General features: G+C 45.8%; 4 protein-coding genes and 6 non-coding genes across 10 annotated transcripts; 1 reads left to right on the forward strand and 9 right to left on the reverse strand.

Moving 5' to 3' along the window:
- Positions 1 to 60: 60 nt before the first annotated feature.
- Positions 61 to 3,447, reverse strand: LOC100825595 (acidic leucine-rich nuclear phosphoprotein 32-related protein). Its single transcript, XM_003567604.3, has 2 exons — positions 2,919 to 3,447; positions 61 to 635 (listed from the first exon to the last, which is right to left on the reverse strand). The coding sequence occupies exons 1-2, from the start codon at positions 3,294 to 3,296 to the stop codon at positions 366 to 368; spliced, it is 648 nt and encodes a 215-aa protein (XP_003567652.1). The 5' UTR covers positions 3,297 to 3,447; the 3' UTR covers positions 61 to 365.
- LOC112271268 lies at positions 781 to 868 on the reverse strand. The gene has a single exon (XR_002964254.1). It is a non-coding gene; the product is annotated as a small nucleolar RNA Z122 (small nucleolar RNA).
- On the reverse strand, positions 910 to 995 carry LOC112271269. Its single transcript, XR_002964255.1, has one exon. It is a non-coding gene; the product is annotated as a small nucleolar RNA Z122 (small nucleolar RNA).
- LOC112271191 lies at positions 1,248 to 1,342 on the reverse strand. Its single transcript, XR_002964185.1, has one exon. It is a non-coding gene; the product is annotated as a small nucleolar RNA Z122 (small nucleolar RNA).
- On the reverse strand, positions 1,492 to 1,586 carry LOC112271202. Its single transcript, XR_002964196.1, has one exon. It is a non-coding gene; the product is annotated as a small nucleolar RNA Z119 (small nucleolar RNA).
- On the reverse strand, positions 1,726 to 1,819 carry LOC112271201. The gene has a single exon (XR_002964195.1). It is a non-coding gene; the product is annotated as a small nucleolar RNA Z119 (small nucleolar RNA).
- Positions 1,979 to 2,072, reverse strand: LOC112271200. Its single transcript, XR_002964194.1, has one exon. It is a non-coding gene; the product is annotated as a small nucleolar RNA Z119 (small nucleolar RNA).
- A 468-nt stretch (positions 3,448 to 3,915) lies between the features above and the next one.
- LOC100842327 lies at positions 3,916 to 5,333 on the reverse strand. Its single transcript, XM_010232554.3, has 2 exons — positions 4,785 to 5,333; positions 3,916 to 4,662 (listed from the first exon to the last, which is right to left on the reverse strand). Exons 1-2 carry the CDS (start codon positions 4,920 to 4,922, stop codon positions 4,321 to 4,323), a joined length of 480 nt encoding a protein of 159 aa, XP_010230856.1. The 5' UTR covers positions 4,923 to 5,333; the 3' UTR covers positions 3,916 to 4,320.
- A 7,224-nt stretch (positions 5,334 to 12,557) lies between these two features.
- Positions 12,558 to 15,574, forward strand: LOC100825909 (disease resistance protein RPM1). The gene is made up of 2 exons (XM_003567605.4): positions 12,558 to 13,559; positions 13,662 to 15,574. The coding sequence occupies exons 1-2, from the start codon at positions 12,706 to 12,708 to the stop codon at positions 15,226 to 15,228; spliced, it is 2,421 nt and encodes an 806-aa protein (XP_003567653.1). The 5' UTR covers positions 12,558 to 12,705; the 3' UTR covers positions 15,229 to 15,574.
- Positions 15,575 to 16,468: 894 nt separating this feature from the next.
- Positions 16,469 to 18,723, reverse strand: LOC100826223 (GTP-binding protein SAR1A). Its single transcript, XM_003567606.4, has 3 exons — positions 18,391 to 18,723; positions 18,153 to 18,284; positions 16,469 to 17,077 (listed from the first exon to the last, which is right to left on the reverse strand). The coding sequence occupies exons 1-3, from the start codon at positions 18,517 to 18,519 to the stop codon at positions 16,757 to 16,759; spliced, it is 582 nt and encodes a 193-aa protein (XP_003567654.1). The 5' UTR covers positions 18,520 to 18,723; the 3' UTR covers positions 16,469 to 16,756.
- Positions 18,724 to 20,335: the final 1,612 nt, after the last annotated feature.

Below are 20,335 nucleotides of genomic sequence, written 5' to 3' on the forward strand. Positions count from 1 at the left end.
AACATTGGATTAAAGATCAGAGACAGAGAACAGTGCACACGCAGCGAGCTGGGCATCACAGGTACAAGAGATATATCATTAGAATATTCAGAACAAAGCATCCACATTCAACAGAACTTAACTAGGAAGCTACACAAGCATAAAACGAGCCCCACACCAATGCTCATACAGAAGTTCACCGAGGCTGTTAATCAGCATCAGCGGTATGCACTAACAACTAACATGGGTAGACTCATCAAGTTTGAGCTGCTACACCTACCACAGATGTCCTAAAGCTACAAGCATTTACCAACAATCTTCTCCAAGCAGATTATTTTCCTCCTTAGCACTCTGCAGAAGATCACAAATCCACAAGAGTCATCCAACTATCGCTTTGAGGGAGGCCTACCATCGTCGTCATCATCACCATCATCATCATCATCATCGTCGTCGTCATCATCTTCACCACCCGATCTCTTCCTCTTTGATGAGGATTGAGCCTTCACAGAATCCTCACCATCTTCAGCATCCTCATCATCGTCAATCTCCTCATCCTCAGCACCATCACCATTTTCTTCCGGCTCAAAGTCACTGGAGTGCTCTTCATCTTCAGCACGGCCAAGTGGCTGCACCAAGTAGTCAGTTCCCAGCTCCTCCTGCCAAATATCAACAAAAAGTTAAGTGACATGACTAATTTAACTATGACATCTGACAAACCTTAGATGACCAGTTCCTAGACTGACATAGCATCTTCACTCTCTTCCACAACCATGTTTAATAAAAACTACAGTTTAAACAATTTCTGGGATCAGACTGACGTGCAATTTTTCATCATTGTAAAAATAATCCATCAAGGACTTATGAGATGAAATAATCGTCATTTCCCATATGAAGGTAAATGCTTGCTAAGCAACTAAGGTTCCGCACATTTGTGGGATCAGACTGACGTGCAATTTTTCATCATTCTGTAAAAGTCCATAAGGACATCTGAAGTGAATGAATCATCATTTCCCAAATGAAGGTATACCAATTAAGGCAATATAAAGGACTGACAACGCAAGATAATATATCTTATCTGTACAAATGTAAATTGACAAAATTGTACAACAGCAAAATGACTTGCAGGTTCTGTATCCAGTGGTCATGCAGCTAGATTTAGCAGCAGGGATGAGAAATCTTCCTCAGAAACAGCACCTAAACAAATCTTAATTTCCCTACACTTATTTAAATAATCAGAGTTCATTATGTCAGATCTACTCCATACATAGGGCAGGATCAGACTGACGTGCAAGGATTAATCACAGGTAGATTTAATCTACCCTCAGAAACAACCTCTGGAAAATGTTTATCATCATTTCCCACAACAAGAGCAAGCATTATAATCTTTCAGATTACACAATAAGATTATTTAGCCCTTATTCTGAAGTACCATGCAAGAAAAAAGGTAGCTTGGCACCTCAATTATCTTTTTTAAGTAAAGAGATAAAGGAGGAAACAAATGTTTGACTTGTGCTTTGGATCAGATAGGCAAATCAGTTATTTTACAGCACGGGAAGAGCTCTAGACTCATCCTCAGAAACAGCCTCTGATAATCATCATCTCCACAAACAAGTGAACAAGACAACACTTGGATAAATTATTCGGCACAAATTCTGAACTATCAGGCCACAAAATAGGTCGCTTCGCACCTTAATTATTTTTTGAAATAATAAAGAGATAAAAGAGGAAACAAATGCTTGACCGGTGCTTGGGATCAGAAAGGCAAATCAGTTATTTTGCAGCATAGGGAGAGCTCTAGGCTCATCCTCAGAAACAGCCTCTGATAATCATCATCCCCACAAACACATGAACAAGACAACATTTGGAATATTTAAGATCAGATGATCTTCTTTCAGAACAGATTCCAAAGCATCATATATATATATATATATATATAGGAACCATCTTTTAAAATTGAACAGAAAACAGAGAAAAAGAGAGAAAAATGTTTTGAGTAATGTTTTGGATCAGCAAGGCAACTCAGTTATTTGCAGCATTGGGAGAGCTCTAGACTCATCCTCAGAAACAGCCTCTGATAATCATCATCTCCAAGAACACTAAACATGACCAACAACGCTTGCAATATTGAAGCTTATATCGTCTTTACTTCTTTGAGAAGATATTTCAACCCATCATAGAGGCTACCATCTTTTAAAATTAAACAGAAAATAGGTCGCTTGGCACCTAAAATATATTTTTTTTAAAGAGAGAAAGGAAACTAGCGCAAATCGGATCTATTCGGAACAGCCCTTACCGTGCAATAAATAAAATAGAAACTAAATTCGAAAAGGGAGCAGCACTATGCCTTCACTATTGTAGATAAGAGGTGGGCCTGTGATCTGATGGGCTACGGTACAGACCACACAAAAAGGCGTGTAGGTGGATAGGCCTATTTAATGGCAATTACCGCACCAGAGAGGACTGGGAAAGGTAACGGTATTTGCAGAGTACAATCGCCTGGAGTAGATCTGAACGAACAACACGACGAGAGAAAAATTGTACATCGGGCAAAAGTAATTTTTTTCTTCTAAAATCCCAGATCTAGTTGCCAACGCTAGACGGGACATCCCATCAACTCTTCTCTGCCACTTATTTTCAGATCTGAAAGATACTGCTTCCATACGGCAGATAAACGACGCCTGAAGCATATATCTTCCGGACCTTCGGAGAGAAAAGGCCCGAAGAATCCCACACAAACTAAGCAAATTGACTCTAGGCAGATGCATCTTGTTTGGCAAGACCATGCTGAAAAAATCGGTTATTTTTTAAGAAACGAGTATGACAGATCTGAGAATTCCTCACATAGATCGAAGAACAAAGGCATGTTCAACTGAGAAAATCAACAGCAGCATATACTTGAGATAACAAAAAAAATTAAAATTGGAGGCGGAAATTTATACCTCGGGCTCCTCCTCGCCCTCAGCTTCATCGTCGTCGTCCTCTTCTTCTTCGTCGTCGTCGTCGTCGTCGTCGTCGTCGTCGTCGCCGCCCTCCTCTTCATCGCCGCCGTCGTCCTCCTCGTCGGAGATGTCCACAACCTGCTGCCCAGCAGCCCCCTTCTCCCCCTCCGCCTCCTCGTCGTCCTCTTCCTCCTCATCCCCATCGTCCTCGGCGTCCTCGTCGCCGTCGTCCTCACCATCGACCGCCTCCTCCTCACCTTCCTCATCAACATCGACAACCTCTTCCTCCGCCGCCTTCTTGGCCGCGGCGGCGGCGGCGGCGGCCTTGATGCGAGCGATCTCCGCCGCCCGCTCGTCCCCTTCCACTGCCGGCTTCATCTCTCTACTGTACTACGCACGGATCCTCGCAGGAAAATTTCTTCCTATGTTTCAGTTGGAGTTGTGGTGGTGGAAAATTTAGTGGAAATTTTGGGCGAATTTGTAGCAGGCGAGGAAGAACAGAGGGCCGATGGATGCTCTAGGTTTTGGCGGAGGGCCGCGCGCAGGATCCTGGCCGTTGGGTACAAGAACAGGCACGCGGATCGATGACGTGGCGAGGATCGGACGGCTGCTATGGATCGGTTCCTGGGGGCGACTGGCGAGAACTCTCGAAGGGTAGGATAAACGGCTAGGGCTGACGTCAGCTGGAGGAGAAGAATTTCCTTCCCGTACTGGTGTATCGGCCTATCGGGCCTTCACATGCTGCTGTACTGGGCTTTCACATGCTGCTGTATCGGGCCTCGGATGGGCTTCTCACGGCCTCCAAGGTTGGTCCCGGCTCCCGGGTAACTGAAGCCCAGCTTTTCCTGAAAAAGAAAAGAACAGGTAAAGCCCAGCTTATGCTTATGCATAGCGCTTCCGTCGGCACCTATCCCAATTACCACCCGAAATTGGTGTTTCCTGCGTTCCAAGGATTCCTAAAAGATTTGTACACCACTTTTTCTATGCATAGAGATGCTTGATTCCTAAGAATTGTATCTAAATACAAATAGATCTAATTCAGAAGTATTCCAATCCTCTATTTTCGTGACTTTAAAATCTTACTAGTACATTATCCGTGCGTTGCCACGGACTAAAGCAATACATGTTTATATTAGATCGATCTGATCTGCCTAACAGATTGTGAAAGTCTGCAAGAGCTCTCATGTTAGATCCATCAGTACTCTCTGGCGTTCTCCAAAGTGTAGCAGGTGTACTTTGAAGGGCTCCTAACATAGTTAGGAACACCATGTGACTCTGATGGAGTGGAGTTGTCCTTTGTTGTTACCACGTTCATGGATTGGGGAACCATATGAGAATCTTCATGTTCAGAAAGCTCCACTGCTTTCACATCAGCATTAAACCTGACACGTTTTCTTGGTTTTCAATCGACATGCTCCTCCTTTCTCTTCAGTATAGGCTTCACACTGATGTCCCGAGCTTTCATTGCTTGCATCTCAACAGTAGGGCACTCCTTAGTTCGAGTTGTAGAATGAGGAGCACCTTTAGCTGAACCATTCTGTTCTCTGAGTCTTCCAGACGTTGCACCAAGATCTGCCTGAGGATACTTAGAGAAACCACAAATCTCGTCAACGGCATCATCAAGGAGATCACGCACTATGGTGATGCTCATGTTAATGCTGACATCCATGATTTCACTCACGTACACTCGTTCTGCAGCGTACTCTTTACCAAATGCCACTCTATCAGATCTGTCCTCCTCTTCCTGAAAGATAACACACTCAATAAGAACAAAGCCATAACAGTACATAAGCAACCGTCGCACTGGAAGACGGGGAAGAGAGATTGCAGGGGGCGAAGGAAAGGGAGGCGGCGGCGGAAGATCACCGAAGGTCGCCGGTGCCCCAACTGAATCTCGAGCAGCATCAATCTGGGGAACGGAAAAAGAGAGCTCGCTGGGGCTGCTAGGAAGGGAGATGGCGGTGGAAAAAGAGCTCCGCTACGCTCCCTCCGCTCCATCGGCATGGAGGGCACAATCTTCTTGGTGGACTCCTTTCGCCAACGTCATCAGCACGGTACGACATCGAGTCCCCACCAAACCCTCCCAATCTCCTATACATTCCCTCCTCTCCACGGGCTGCTCGACACCCCAATCACCCGCCTCGTCGGCGCGCGACGGGCTGTAGTCCTCCGAGGCAGATCCGTCGCGCCGTGGCTTTACGCGGGTCATGTTGCCCCTGCGCGCCCGCCGAGCTCCTCTTCGGTGCGCTCGCGGGGGGGCGGTGGGGTGGCTGCGCAGCATGTCGGGATGGACCCACGGGTGGAGGAAGGGACAAACTTGGGTCGTTGAAGGTTGCGAGGGAGACTGGCTCCGCCTTCTTCTTTCATGGGGACCTTGGTCGGAGGCGGGCGGCGGCGCCGCGGGGGGTGGGGGTGGGGGGGGTGGGGGGGGCGCCCTGCTCAGGCCACGGGAAGAGGAGAGGCAGGGCAAACTTGCAAAACAAAATCCAAGTTTCTCAGTCCCCACATTGGACTTCGGGTTGATTCTGCGGCCACGGGAGGTGGATGAGGGGGCCTGGAGGCAGGGGCCGGCGGCGTCAGGCACAGGAGGAGGAGGGTTGGAGCCAGGGGAGATTTGCAAAAAGAACCCCGGATTTTACAGAAAAGCCCAGTTCCATCCTCAAATTGGACTGCGTGTTGTTTCTGAAAAAGGAAGGACCAAAACGCAAAATTACCCGCTTTTATTATTGGTACATATTACTAGCAAAAGAACCCGTACGATGCTACGGAACAACGGGAAGTGTATCAAGCACGAGCCGGTGGAGGCGAAGTCTGGACATTGATTTTTCGATTGGATTGATTTCCATACTGAGATTGATACCGAATTTTTTTTGTTTGGGTTCGGATTGATTTCCAAACTGAGATGGATACGAAGAATTTTGGATTTCATGCTAAGGAGATTGATTTATTTTAGCACTGTTCGTATTATGTTGTGACAAATTTGGACCGTACGATAACTTTCGGTAAATCTAAACCGTAGAATTTCTGCTATTGAAATCGTGAATAAAGCGGGAGGGAAAGAAAATAAGGGACAGTGGCATATTGATTGTAATTTTAATGAAGTTGACCGAACAACATCGACCAACGGCACCCACCCATCACCACCGATTCCAATTTAATATATTGTAATAGATGTCTGAGGTTTGTTCCATTGATCCAACGACCAGCTCGTTGGACCAGTTGTGCAATGGTTGTTCGCCCGTCACAATGTCGCTTAGTCATTGGCTCAACTCTAGTTGACCTAAGCTCACCATCTATGAGAACTCTTCCTCACAAGGTCGCTCCCTGTCATCCAACCTCATCGTCTCCCGAAAGACATTGTACCCAGCTCATCCTGCTCCGAGCTATTTCCGGTGGTAGCTCCATTCATGTTGCCCTTTGTTGTCAACTACTCCAATGACTCATCTCAAATTGTCGTTGTCCACGTAATTCATGTGGTCCATGGTGTGCTCATTGGCTACACCAACTCCTTCAATGTCGCCCAAGGTTAGCAGATTATTGATACATGCACTTTGCATCATAAAAGTCTCAAAGTATTCATGTTTATTTTTGTTACAGTTACATCTATTTGAACATATTTTATCAATTAATTTATATGTTCTAAAAAATGATTCAAATTGTGGAAACTGAAGCAAACACAGTGAAAATTCAATGAAAAGGCATGAACTTTGTCAACGAAACCAACAATGGAGATACTCAGCATGAAGGGCGACATGCTCTGTCATCGCGGCAATCTGATAGCCAAGGAACACCTCTTCCCCTTTTTATAACACACTCCCCTTAACACATCTATCAGTCTATCATGGGTGGCGGTGGCTTTCCGGTTAGAGATAAAAGAGAAAAGTCTCTTCTCCGTGAAAGGGGGTTGCATCCTTGCTGGTTCCTGCACCCAAATCGATGACATCAAACGTTGTCTACTCCATGACATGAAAAGGGAGCACCACACCTACAACACCATCTTCATCTCCATTATCCACTTCACGTGATTTTTGAGATAGGGCCAATAATTTTGGTATCCTCTCTAAGCTAATTCATGCGAACTCCCACCAACTAGAGCTGCAAGTTTGTAACCCTCAGGATATCCATTGATCTTTTTTAGTTCAATCAAATGAACTAAAGTTTTAAAATGACACAATTTTTTTAAAAACTAGTTCATTTGTTTGAAATAAAAAAGGTCAAAGGGTACCCCGAAGGTCACCATGTTGCACATCTACCACCAACCAAATATGAGATAGACTTTACTTTAATTCTCATGTACATTTTTCATCAGACACGAAACAAGCGGCTAAGACTTAAAATCAATTTCCTCTATCTAGTCTTTTAATTCACCTTCTCCTTCCCTGGACATTGCCAAACACGCTGTCACGGTACGCATATGCCTACCCCTCGTACACACACGGCATATATACAGGGTATGAACATACCACTAATCACAGTTTTACAGCCAAGCATATGAACGTACCACTAATCACAATTCACACCCGCATAAATCATGCGAAAGGCACTAAAGCAGATCGACCGAGAGAGAGGCCAGGAGAGAACGAATTCACATCCAAATTATAAGTAATTTAGAATCAATTAATCCTTGGGGTTGAGCACGTGGACCATGAACTGCATGACCTGGACCTGCATCTGGAGGCTCAGGATGTAGTCGGCGGAGTGCAGGAGGAGCTCGTCCAGCCTGCTGTGTCGATCTTGACGGTCCTGCAGTTCGCCGTTGCTGGCTCTCGGCACCAGCGTCCTAAGCGCCCGGATCTTCCGTCTGATCACTTCCAAGCGTCGTCGCCTCGACGTCGGCATCCCCTGCTTCTGCTTGGCGCCGGCCAACTTCTTTCTTGTGCCGGCCTCCAAGGCCTTCTTCTTCCTCGCGAGGAGGAAGCGCCTTGCAGCCGCAACGCGGCAACAACTGCTAGCTGCGCGAGCTGCCATGGCAACCAGCTCGAGCTAGCTAGCTAGCTGTTTAGGCAAGGAACAAGTAATTGGCAGTGAGAAGGAGCTGGATTGTACAAGTCATGCGGCCGGGAGTCATTTATATAGATGGCAATGCATTATCTTGTGCGAAGTAGGTGGAACAATAAGGACTAAAGAATCGGCTCTCAATATATAAGCATGGATACCACGATCGATATCTGTGCACAATGTGCGTAAAGGGGGTCGATCGATCAAGAACTTAGCACGTTACGGGGCATCTGCGTGCATGAGAGGTGTTGCTTGAAGAGAAGGGCATGTTCTGGGTTAACTCACGGCACATGCCGCCACATGGACGCACGCATATGTCTCGTTGGCACGCTCTTTCTTCACTCTTGCTCAGCTCGTGCATGCATGCATTGCACACACCAACACATGCACACACACGGCACTCGTCGGCCACTACGTACCGATCGATCCGGGCCTGATCTCCTTGTCAGAACACGGTGTACGATTATTCCCAATGGCCACCACTGGACTCTATCCGGTTCCTACTATTAAAGGGGATTTCTCCGGAGGCCGTGGTTCTCCCCTTTTCGAAAAAAATAATAAGGATTTCGATTCCAAAGTGTGTGTGTTTATATACTGTATTAATTCACGGTACAAACTGAATGTTCGTGGATATATCCAGCATTCTACATTCTTTGAGGGCACCCCTTTCTCCATATAATTTAGCATATCGTTCTTCTAAGAATATGAGCCATGACATGTTGTATATATTGCCATGTGAGCTTATACATGCTGGTTAAGGGGGACAGGGGCATCCATCCCCACAAATGATCAGCTCAGAAGCCCTGGTTGTGTCAAGGAAAATTCCCCCGTGCCAAGAGCAAATAAAAACATTTTTTTTTGCTTAAGCTAATCCCGTCAGGGATCTCGGCCCAAACCAAACCATGTGGATTGTCCCGGCCGGGGAGCACTCCCAGGTGTGGCCCAAATAACGTTTGGTTGAGGCCGGGTTGAGGAAGTTCCTGACCCAATCCTTGTTGATCATGGGGACCGGGAAAAATCGTCCGTCTCCACCGCGTGGAACGAATAGACGAGAGCGGCTTGGTTCACTGCGACTGTGCTCGTCGCCACGCGCCGACCCGTCCATCCGCAAAGACCCGCTTGTTAGGCATCTTAAAAAATGGGTAGTGCACGCGTATCAAAAATATAATGAACAATGTGGAGGAGAGATAAATATCACAACTAAGTACTGGTTACTTGAAAAAACAACAGGTACTACAAAGATACCAAGATAAAAAAAAAGGATGACATGTGGGTCCATCAATAAAAAAATGTGAATAAGAAAAAAAAACACGTTAAAAAGAACAAATTTAGTATCAACCACCATTGGAGATGCTCTTAGGCACCTCCAACAGGGCGGGGCGACCCAAACAGACCGTCTTTTGTGTTCGTTTGGTCCGTTTAGGTCGCGAGCTGGACGGACATCGCTTCCCTGCCTGGTCTTAGTCCGTTTGGGCCGCCCACCTCTTCATCGCTGCGATTCATATTTGGCGTCCGAATTCAAACGCCACCCCTATTCATGGGCGTATCCACTGTTTATTGGCCGCTAACAAAAATTGAGACCAATTAATGGCAAAATTAGCAAGCAAATTAACAAATTAATGTTCAGGCCTCACCGGCAGACGTGAACATAGTTTATTACACCAAAACGCAATAAAATTACGACCAAATGAGAGCGATCAACTAGATGGCGAGGCCGCATCTCGATCCTACGAGGGTGCATCTCGTTCTTGTATCATCTTCCTCCTGGCGTCAAACCAAGCTCGCGTCCCTGGGTCCAGGAGGCTTAAGTCGCCCATCATGATCCATGTCTCCTCGGCGATCATAGCGGCCTCGGCTCCCTTGATAGTTGCCTTCGCATTGGCCTCATCGATGGCGAGCTTCCGATCCTCTTCTGCACCTCGAGGTAGTCCCTCATTTGCTCCTCCTTCCTTTATTGCAACTTCTCCCTTCCGGCCTCCTTCTCCGACCAGATCTTCTTGAAGGTCTCTTCGAAGGCTAGGTTGGAGGCTTCACGCCTTGGCCTCGCCCTTGGAGTTGGTCCTTCCCCTTGACCGAAGACCACAAGGTCGATGGTGCTCGCGTCCCGCTTCTTCCCATTGGGGGGGGGGGGGGGAGGGGGGGGGGCTCTTCTTGAAGGAGACATAGAGCTCTTGCTACTTCGGGGCCTCCTTGAGGATCCGCCAACAATGGATCAAGTTAAATGGCTTTGTTGTGCAACACCTTGAAGTACTCCAAAGCTTGATATGCCTACCAAAAAATGAGGACAACACATTCATGAGGACAACACAAACAACACTTACCAAGTCCTGGACGCTGACTCCGCTGATCGGGCTGGCCCTCACCTGATCGTGCGCGCTGGCAAACTTGGTGCATTCTTGTTTGATGAGCCCCCACCTCTTTTGAAGGGACAATTCCCCTCGGTCGCTGGAGAAGTTGTGAGGGGGTAAGAGACATTGCTCGTGGAAGAAATCGTAGAAGATGTTGCGGCGGCGGCTGGGGCTGGGGATGCGGCGGTGGCGACGGGGGCTGGAATGCCGATGGCGGGAAGAGGGATGAGAAAAATTTCGTTCGCCATGGCCAGGGTGCGCGGGAGGGGCATTGGGGAAGAAGAATGGAAAATGAAATGTGGTGGCGGTCGCAGATAGGAGGACCAGGGGTATATCGAAGGCGGACGAGCTGCGCTTTGTTTCTCGTCCGCGCGCAGCGCAAAACCCGCCCAAATTTGGGTCGAGAAGGTCACGCCGGAAATAAAAGCGGAAGCGGGCGGAAATGCATCGTTGCATTGGACTGCAGTTTCGTCCATTCGGACGGGTCCGGCTCAAATTAGTCGCCCCGCTGGAGTTGCCCTTATCGCTCTTCGCTCGGCAGCAAAGATTCTCGCATTCTAGACGAACCATCTGTCAACATACTATAGAAATACCGACCAACAATTGGTTGGGAGTTTTCCCGACCAACGGTCCGTCGGTATATATGGACTTTTACCGACCCACCACAGTGGGGCACGATGGGCGCCAACGGTCGATCGATAGCACGGCTCCCAACTTCGTGGACTGTATGACTTTGATAGAGAACGGAGAACGAGTTTGATGTGGTCGAGGTGTACTTGCCCAAGAAAAGGGCACATCCTTGTTACTTTGCTATTGGTAGAAAAGGAACTTTTTTTTAATGCACTACCAGCAGTGGCGGAGTTAGAACCGGATAAGGGCATCTCCAAAAAGGGTACTTAGCAGGTACTTATATTCTCTTTCTTTTTTTTGGGCTGAGGTGGAACCAAAAGTTGAATAGATGGTTGCTTCTTCAAGATACCAGTACTACACGGGTACCAAGACCAGAAAAGAGGATGATAGTGGGCCTGCTTGGAAAGAGAAAAATACTACACGGGTAACAAGCACAGGTAGCACCGGCCCTATCTACTCCCTGACTACCAACAGTATTAGGTGAAAATCCTTTTTCGGTGTGAACTGTGCAAACGTCGTAATAATCATATAAATTTTTTCTTAAAATACCCATATGTTTGAGGTGTGATGCTCTATAGACATGCAAAACTTCAAATTGAAAATCAAATGCATTAGGAATGAATTAAAAATATAAATATACGAATGAATAGCGTCAAACAGTGAGGACCACTATTCATGCTGATTTTTTTTTTACTACAACCAAATTCATTGAATTTGGGCTTTAAATTTTATACATATATAAAACATCACTTCTCTAAATGTGTTTTTTTATGGACAGTTTGCACCGTAAAGTGGTTTTCACCGAATACATTGCTAAGAGTTATTAGTACTATAAAACATTGGTTTTGCTGTTTCTAATACGACTGAGAAATAACTATTTCTAAGTAGACGGTAACTATACAATTAGAGAGATTCGTGCAAAAATCATGCGAGTAGATAGAATGTCACGACTTTGATTGAGAAAGTAACTATTTCTAAGTCCATTGAGAAACGGACACTTCCATAAGATATAAATAGCCGATGATTCATGTGAGACGGTGGACCTATAAATTAAGAATTTTAGTGACAAAGATATCTTCAACAAGCATTTGATCAGAATTGGAAAATTGCCACAGAGGCACTGCAGACGAGGATTTTGATCGGAAGACGGTGGAGGAATGGCAGGAATGCACCAAAATGATGGATTCACACGACACAAACGGACAACCTACCAAGAGAAGCTTAAAACGGACACTATAGGATCTCGTGCTGGAGTTGTCCTTACTACTTCATTTTTCTTACTCTCTCTCATCTACGTCATCAAATAACCTTACTTCCTCCGTTTCTAAATACTTGTCGTTGTTTTAGTGCATGTTGAACTCATCTAAAACAGCGACAAGTATTCAGGAACGGAGAAAAACGGACGGAGTACTGTCACGTCATCAAAGAATCTTATTTCCTCCGTTTCTAAATACTTGCCGTTGTTTTAGTGCATGTTAAACTCATCTAAAACAGCGACAAGTATTCAGCAACGGAGAATGACGGACGGAGTACTGCATAAAATGCTGTTATTGATCGCGGTTGGAGATGCTTTCATTTTCTGCCCTGCTGGTGCCGTCCTTCCGTGGCGTGAACACTGTCGCTAGCAGTGGCAGGTAGCCAGGTAGCAAGCCCCCCAAAATATTACGCGCACCTCACAACTCGCACAGTGCAGTACCACCACCATAGCCCAGCGACGACTTGGGGTTCGAGTCCACGCCCATCGGTCCTCACCGCCGGCCGACAACACCCACAAATCCGAGATCCAGAAAGCGGCTGTACTCGGCGGCGAGATGGAGATCGCGGTGGGCGCACTGTCGGGCATGGTGGACGCGCTGCCGGGCAAGCTCGGCGAGCTGCTGCAGCAGGAGTTCGAGCTGCTCTCCGGCGTCCGCGGGGACGTCGCCTTCTTCCAGGCGGAGCTCGGCGCCATGCACGCCGCGGTCGTCCGGTGCGAGGCCCTCGACGAGCCCGACCCCCAGACCACCACCTGGATCGGGCAGGTCCGCGAGCTCGCCTACGACATCGAGGACTGGGTCGACCTCTTCGCCCACCGCGTCGACGCCGGCAGGAGTACCCACGACGCAGATGCTGCTGGCGCCATCTCCACACGGGAGAGGTTCTCCAGGTGGATCCGCCGGGGAATCGACAGGTTCACCACCATCCCCGACCGCCACATCATTGCCACGGAGCTGCAGGACCTCCGGCGGCGCGTCGTCGAGGTCAGCGACCAGCGGAAGCGCTACAGCTTTGGCCCGCAGACCGTCGCGGCAGGGTCCCGGTACGCGTCCGCCTTCGACCACCGGCTCGTCGCGCTCTACGCCGACAGCGCCAGCCTCGTCGGCCTGGAGGGGCCGCGGGACGAGGTGGCGGAGATGGTGGCCAGAGCGGGCTCCGAAGGGCTCAAGGTGGTGTCCGTTGTTGGGATTGCTGGCTCCGGGAAGACGACGCTTGCCAGAGAGGTTTACAGGCTCATCGGTGCGGGCTTCAAGTGTCGTGCTTCGGTGTCGGTGGGCCGGAACCCAGACATCGCCAAGGTGCTCGGCGATATGCTATCCCAAGTGGACAACGAGTACAGAGGACGAGGTGATTCTGGTGATCCGGCTCAATTGATTGGGACGTTGAGGTTGCATTTGCAAGATAAGAGGTATAACCATACTAATTAATGGAGGATGATTTTCCTTAGTCCTCTCTGCCTCTTGGTTTACATACATACTAATTAGCGCATTTCCTTATTGCTACTAAATAGGTATCTTGTTATGATTGATGATTTATGGAGTACTCAAACTTGGGGAACAATCAAATACTGTTTTCCAGACAACAATCTTGGTAGTCGGATAATCATTACGACAAGAATTGAGACAGTTGGAAAGGTCGGTAACCATGTTTACAAGACTCGTCTTCTTGATGAAGCCGATGCAGAAACTTTGTTTTTCCGAAGAACTTTTGGAAGTGAGGGTGTCTGCCCTCACCATTTGATAGATGTTTCAACTCAGATCATGAGAAAGTGTGGTGGTTTGCCACTCGCTATAGTGAGTGTTGGTAGCATGTTAGCCAGCAAGCAACTCACTAGAGATGAATTTGAGCGTTCAGGACTCCATTGGCAGGAAAATTCGCAGCTGCAAGGGATGAAACAAAGCATCAAGCTCAGCTACAGCGATCTTCCTGCTAATCTCAAGACATGTCTATTGTACCTCAGCATATTTCCAGAGAACTATGTGATTGAAATACAGCGCCTTGTGAGGCGATGGATTGCAGAAGGGTTAATCAGTGAACAGCGTGGTCCAAGCAGAGAGGAAATAGCGAGAAACTACATCAATGAGCTCATTGGCAGAAACTTAGTCCAGCGATCACAGCTGAATCATGATGGCACCCACAGGAGCTGTGTCGTTCATCCAGTAATACATGATTTCATAATTTGCAAGTCCATGGAAGATAACTTTGTTGCGTTGGTACATGCTCAGCAGCAAGATGTCTCTCCTGGCAACGGCACTATACGACGGCTATCCTTGCTGAATAGCACTAAGCTTGATCAGGCTAAAGCACAAATTGATGGGGGAAAAGTGTCCCGTGCTCGCTCGATCACCGCAATTTCTCACACCAGTGGCACACCTCGTCTGAATGAACTCAGTGTACTGCGGGTTCTGGACCTCGAAGGCTGTGAAGGTCCACTATGCCTTGATGGCCTCTGCAAATTGCTGCTTCTAAGGTATTTGAACCTCACAGGAACGGATATCAGTGAGCTTCCGGCACAGATTGGAGAGCTAAGATGCCTGGAGACACTGGATGTGAGATTCACAAAGGTGAAAGAGCTACCTCCCAGCATTCTCAGGCTGGAAAAGCTAATGCATTTGCTTGCCGGGAATGCCAAGTTGCCCAGTGGGATAAGCAAGATGAAGTCACTGCTAACACTGTCGTGCAACAATGTAGGGGAGAACCCTGTGAGTGTCATGCACGAGTTCGGTAAAATTTCCAGTTTGAGGGAGCTTGAGTTATTTTGTGATGTTACTGGAACATCTGGGGGTAAGAAACAAGTCGAATTTCCGGGTGATGGATTTCGGAGTCTTGAGAAGCTTCGCATTCGGTGCAGCTTGCCATCAGTGACATTCATGAATGGCGCTTTGCCAAAGCTTGCCATGCTTGAGCTAAAGTTTGAAAAAGGCCTTTCAGTGGAGTCAAGTGGTGTGTCTGGCATAGAGCTTCTGACAAGCCTGAAGCATTTGCTTATTGATTCACAGCATGATACAGGAGCTGCAGATGCAATGGCTGAAGTGAGAAAGGTGGTCCACCCTAATTGTCAAGTGATAACCACATGAGCGCTGATGGGAAGAGTGGTTAATATATATTAGTAGGGTTCTGGAGCATTGTGCACATTTGTTTGTGTTCGAAGACCTCTGCTTCGGGGGTATAATTTGAAATACGCTGGTTAGTAACAGTTTGTGTTTTTTTGTATGCACGTTTCCTTTGCAGAGCAGCTTGTACTTTTTTGCGGGTATTGCAGAGCAGCTCGTTAGCTGTTCAGGATTCAAGTGCAACTGATGTCAAAGGAAACGGAGTGTGTTCTCTGTTTTCATCTGTTCAAGCTTCAGGGTTCTGTTACAAAATCAATGTTCCTTCAATACTAATAATGCTATGAAAGTGTATTGGTATGTTCTTGACTATTGGGTTCTGCCTGTCATATTGAGAATAGAGTAAATTGTCCAAAACCACTATTTTTAGATCATTGTTAGCGGAAAACCGCCAATTTGAAAATTTATTGCACAAAACCACCATTTTCAGCCAGCCGCATAAGGTTACGTTCAAATTGTCGTATCAGCGGCTCTAACCTTGATTTTTACGTGTTAGGTCCATCCATCAGGATACATCTATGACGTGGCAGAGATACGACTCAAAACCACCACTTCTAGAGACAACATTACTCGAAACCACCACTTTGCTAAAAGTTCTTTTTCCCACAAAACTACTATGTTCTAGGCAAGCTTTTGCACATAACCAAAATAGCTGGTTTAAATGCTATGACACGACTAGGTGGTGCTATGTTCGTTATTCATGAGGGGAGGGGGTAACGAATATGTATAGAGGTGTCACGGTGCAGGTGTGTTCCAGTCCACCCTACGGCGGAAGATGACACAGGAGGTGTCGTGAGCTGGTCCGTGTGCCCAACTATGGTACTAGTTCACCTTCCAGAGAGCTAATGAGCAAGGGCTGCTCACAACGGCCCAAATCCATTTCCGATTCCTTAGCCGTACACGACCACCCAAACAGCATGAATTCATGATATACAATTCCAAATTCCACAAGATCCGAGCCAAATTTAACATCCAAACAAGGTGATAAACTTCTTCAGACAGTTGTTTTTTCTTCTCTCCTACGCTTTAATAATTTTCAACCAAGAGTCAACTTGGTGCATGTCATGACACAAAATCCCTCGCAGATGTGATCACAGAGAACATAATATGATAAGGGAAAGTGGCCGAAAACAAACCAGCAATTCCCAATGAAGTATTGGATGCTACAGAATTAAGAATAATAATGAAAAAGGTCACACAGAGATGGTAAAGATAACTAATCAGCTTCAACCGATAAACAGAACATCGTTTAAGAAATAATCTTATAATCCATCACCATTAAATCCTTAGTGAAGTCCTATGGGAAAGCAAAAGAATTTTCGGAGATCAACATAACAAATGGCTAAAATATTCAGCATGGTCCCCAATGTTAAGCATTGTTTTTCTCTTCATACCCTCATGATATCATTGCTGTTGTGACAAACAACCAAACCGAAACAAATGACAAGAAAAAAAAATTGATGGCAAAGTATGCTCGCCTGTCTCGACAAAGGCCCTACTTGATGTACTGGGAGACCCACTTGAACCCGTCACCATAACCCATCTTGCGGACAACACTGCACATGAACACCTCAAGTGGCCGGACATTGGAGTCACCAAGGTTGACCTTGCCCTTCCCAGTTGTGAAGTTGCTAAGGCCTAGATGATACCGCAGCTCTTCTTCAGAGGCTGCATATGGGATGTCGATCTTATTGCCAAGGATGAGAAATGGGACATTTGCCAAAGAGTCGTCAGAAAGGAGAGCATCAAGCTCCTTTTTTGATTCAGCAAAGCGCTCCTTGTCATATGCATCTACCAAGTATACTACAGCATCAACCTGTTGAGACAAGAAAAAAGTTATGCAAACAATGTCACTACTCAGCTGGTGAACAAAATTGGGCTATAAGAGAACGCAAATCCAGCCACGGAAGAGTACAGGAATAAGGTACATAGAGCAACAGACAGAACACAGAAAATAGAGCATATGCACCTCACCGAAACATGTCTTGCTACATTTGGCAAGCCGAATGAAAGAGGGTGAAAAAACTAGAGGATAGACCAATACATAATCAATACACTACTATATGATTAAAAAAAGGCCGATACTTTATCAAGTACCCCCCCCCCCTTAGGTTTGTTAGGCACAACTCATTTTCCCCGATTTTTCAGATTGTAAGCCCAGGTTGCTGAGTGAATTTAATTGGTGTCACATGCACGAATAGCTTGAGTACTCAAACCACGCAAATAAACTTTAGATGTCTCATAGTGAATTGTGATAACCAAAATATCATAATATGTATGCATGACAAAATAAACATATCACTATAACAATAAACCCAGTGTTGTGGTGTCGGGAAAATAACACAAAATCCCTCCAAGCAAAGGCATAGAGCATTGAGTAACACAAATTGTTTACAAAACACTGCTTGTGCATGTAATTTCAAGAAGACAATGTTAGAACTAACAAGGTAACATAAGTGGCATGACAAGCAAATGCTAATAGAACCAACTAAGATAAGAATATAGCATGACGCCATTTATTTTTCAAAACATTTACTTTTGCACCAAGGCGAACACTTTAGACGATGTCAATTCAATCATACATGGTGGATGCTGATCTTTTGCGATAGAGCCTCTAGGCTCTAACATATATGCAATCTCTTGTTTTTTGCTGGCACAAATGCTGATGCATATTTAACAATCCTCCATGATTTCCAAGCTACCACAAGCGAATTGGCAAATGTCATTTCGTCAAGTCAGTGGTTTACCTTTTCAGTTGCTATTTTCAAATTGAAAGCAGAAGATAAGAATGAGCAAAATAGAACCAAAAGGAATCGTTCCTTAGGTAGATCTGACTATCTGACAAGGCAACGCGACATAGACAATTATATATAAGAGAGGTAGACTGTAACCTTTGCGTAGTAATCTTTCCAGACTCGGCGAGCGATCTGGTGGCCACCGAGGTCAAAGGCTTTGAACTTGATCTTGCCGATGCTGAGCTCTTCCGACGTGGGGTGTTGAGTCGGCTGGTGCTGCACCAATCGCTGCATCCATCCAAAACATCCAAAACGTACAGAGTGAGGGATCAGATCTACCGTGACTAGTATAAGGGAACATACAGATCGGATCAGATCCGGGCGGGGCAAGTACCTCGTCCTTGAGCATGTGGAGAAGGGTGGTCTTGCCGGCGTTGTCGAGGCCGAGGAAGAGGATCTTGGCCTCCTTCTGCCACAGGCCGAGCGAGGCCAGCACCCCGTAGAACCAGTCCCACAGGAACATCTTCACCGCCTCGCGCGCCGCTCGCCGCCGCCTCCTCCTCTGGCTTCAGGCGACGCCGGCGGAGATCGCCGGAGGGGAGGGTGGATCTGGGGGTGGTGGGAGGAGAAACCGAGTAAGGGAGGGAGGCGAGGCTGGATCTGAATCTCCTCTTTGGCTGCCTACCTATTCTTTGCTTGGTTGGCGTTGATTAAGACATTAACTGCTCGGCGTGAGAGCTCAAGAGGGGGAAAGGTGGGCGCCAGCCATGCGTACTGCACGCGGGCCCGGCTTCCTCCTAATTCCCATCGACTACTCAGCCAATAAAAGCAGAAAATGGAAAAGGTGGGGAATTCCGCTTTGATACGTTTAGTCGTGTACTCCTCTCTCTCTCCATTTCTAAACACTTGTCACTGTTTCAACTCGATGTTTTAGCGAAACAGCGACAAGTATTTAGAAACGGAGGGAGTACTGTAATTTTGTCCGATATCAAAAAAATTAAAGTTCAAAAAGTATATTGACATATACAATTCTAAATAAGGATACTATGAAAATATTACTCTCTCCGAGCCATATTACGTGTCCTAGATTGACAAGTAATTTCAGAAAGGAGTAGTTTATTTTTCTATAAATAGGTTAACATTTAAGAAGATTGACTTATGACAAAGATAGAACATCTTATATTTAGAAACGGATGTTGCACTAGCTCAGTGTTGAGGAGTTACTACATACTCCACATGTTCTCAAATATAAGGCGTATAATTTTTATTGACTAATTTCTTAAAGTTTAACCAATTTTATAACAAAAATATCAACATCTATGATTACAAATCAAGATCATTGTGAAAAATATTTTTATCTTATAATGATTTGACACTGTTTATGCTGATTTTCTTACGGTCACAAGGTTACATGCCTTATATGTTTGGAACGGAGGGAGTAGTTCATTATATTCTATTTTAATTTCAATATACTCCCTCCGTTTCATAATTCTTGTCTCAAATTTACCCAAATATGGACGTATATATTCCTAAAAGGCGTATAGATACATGTAATATTTCGACAAAAATTATGAAACGGAGGTAGTAATAAATATTTTTTATGTAAGGTTTTTTTTTTTACTATTTTCTGAAGAACCTGTAAGGAATATATCCTTTTATGTAAGGAATATCTCTTCTCTAAAGAAGTACTAGCACTATTCCATGTGCTATGAAAAGAACTGTGCCATACATACGATGAAAATGGTATGATTTTTCGGTCTCGATGCGGTGTCGGATGGAAATCGTACGATTTCTCGCTATGAAATTTGACAACATGGTTGCCCTATTTGATTGGTTGTTGCAGTCCTGTGCTAGCAGATGAGCACCAGTCCTTAGTGGTCATGTTATTAAAATGGCCTAAATCTGAGGCATCTTATCGCGAACGGATTGATTCTCGGCATGTCATCTTCTATAGCAAATTACAAAAATATTTGTGTGACGTGTTTGGGTTGAATATTTCCTTCCTCACTTTGTGCTAGAATTGTGAAAATGACTGTATTTCCATATTCGCCCAAGTGAATGCATATTCATATCCATGCAAGCTTTTGCCATGGACCGCCCAATGTTGTCCCATCAGTTTTTTATTTATGAAAATGGCATGAGCTCTGCCGTTCAATTAAGAAGAGAAAGAGTATATCAAGATCTTGTTAAATGGTCAAAGCAAGAAGAAACGCCACACAACATGAACTACTCGCTCAACCGCTTGCACAACAACAACCGGAGGCCTCGTGGCCGTCCTAAACTCTTGAAACTCCTCATGACAGGCAAAAGCAACATTTTCCTCATCCTTAACTTGATGC

Source organism: Brachypodium distachyon, chromosome 2 (genome assembly GCF_000005505.3).
Source record: "Brachypodium distachyon strain Bd21 chromosome 2, Brachypodium_distachyon_v3.0, whole genome shotgun sequence".
Classification (NCBI taxonomy): Eukaryota; Viridiplantae; Streptophyta; class Magnoliopsida; order Poales; family Poaceae; genus Brachypodium; species Brachypodium distachyon.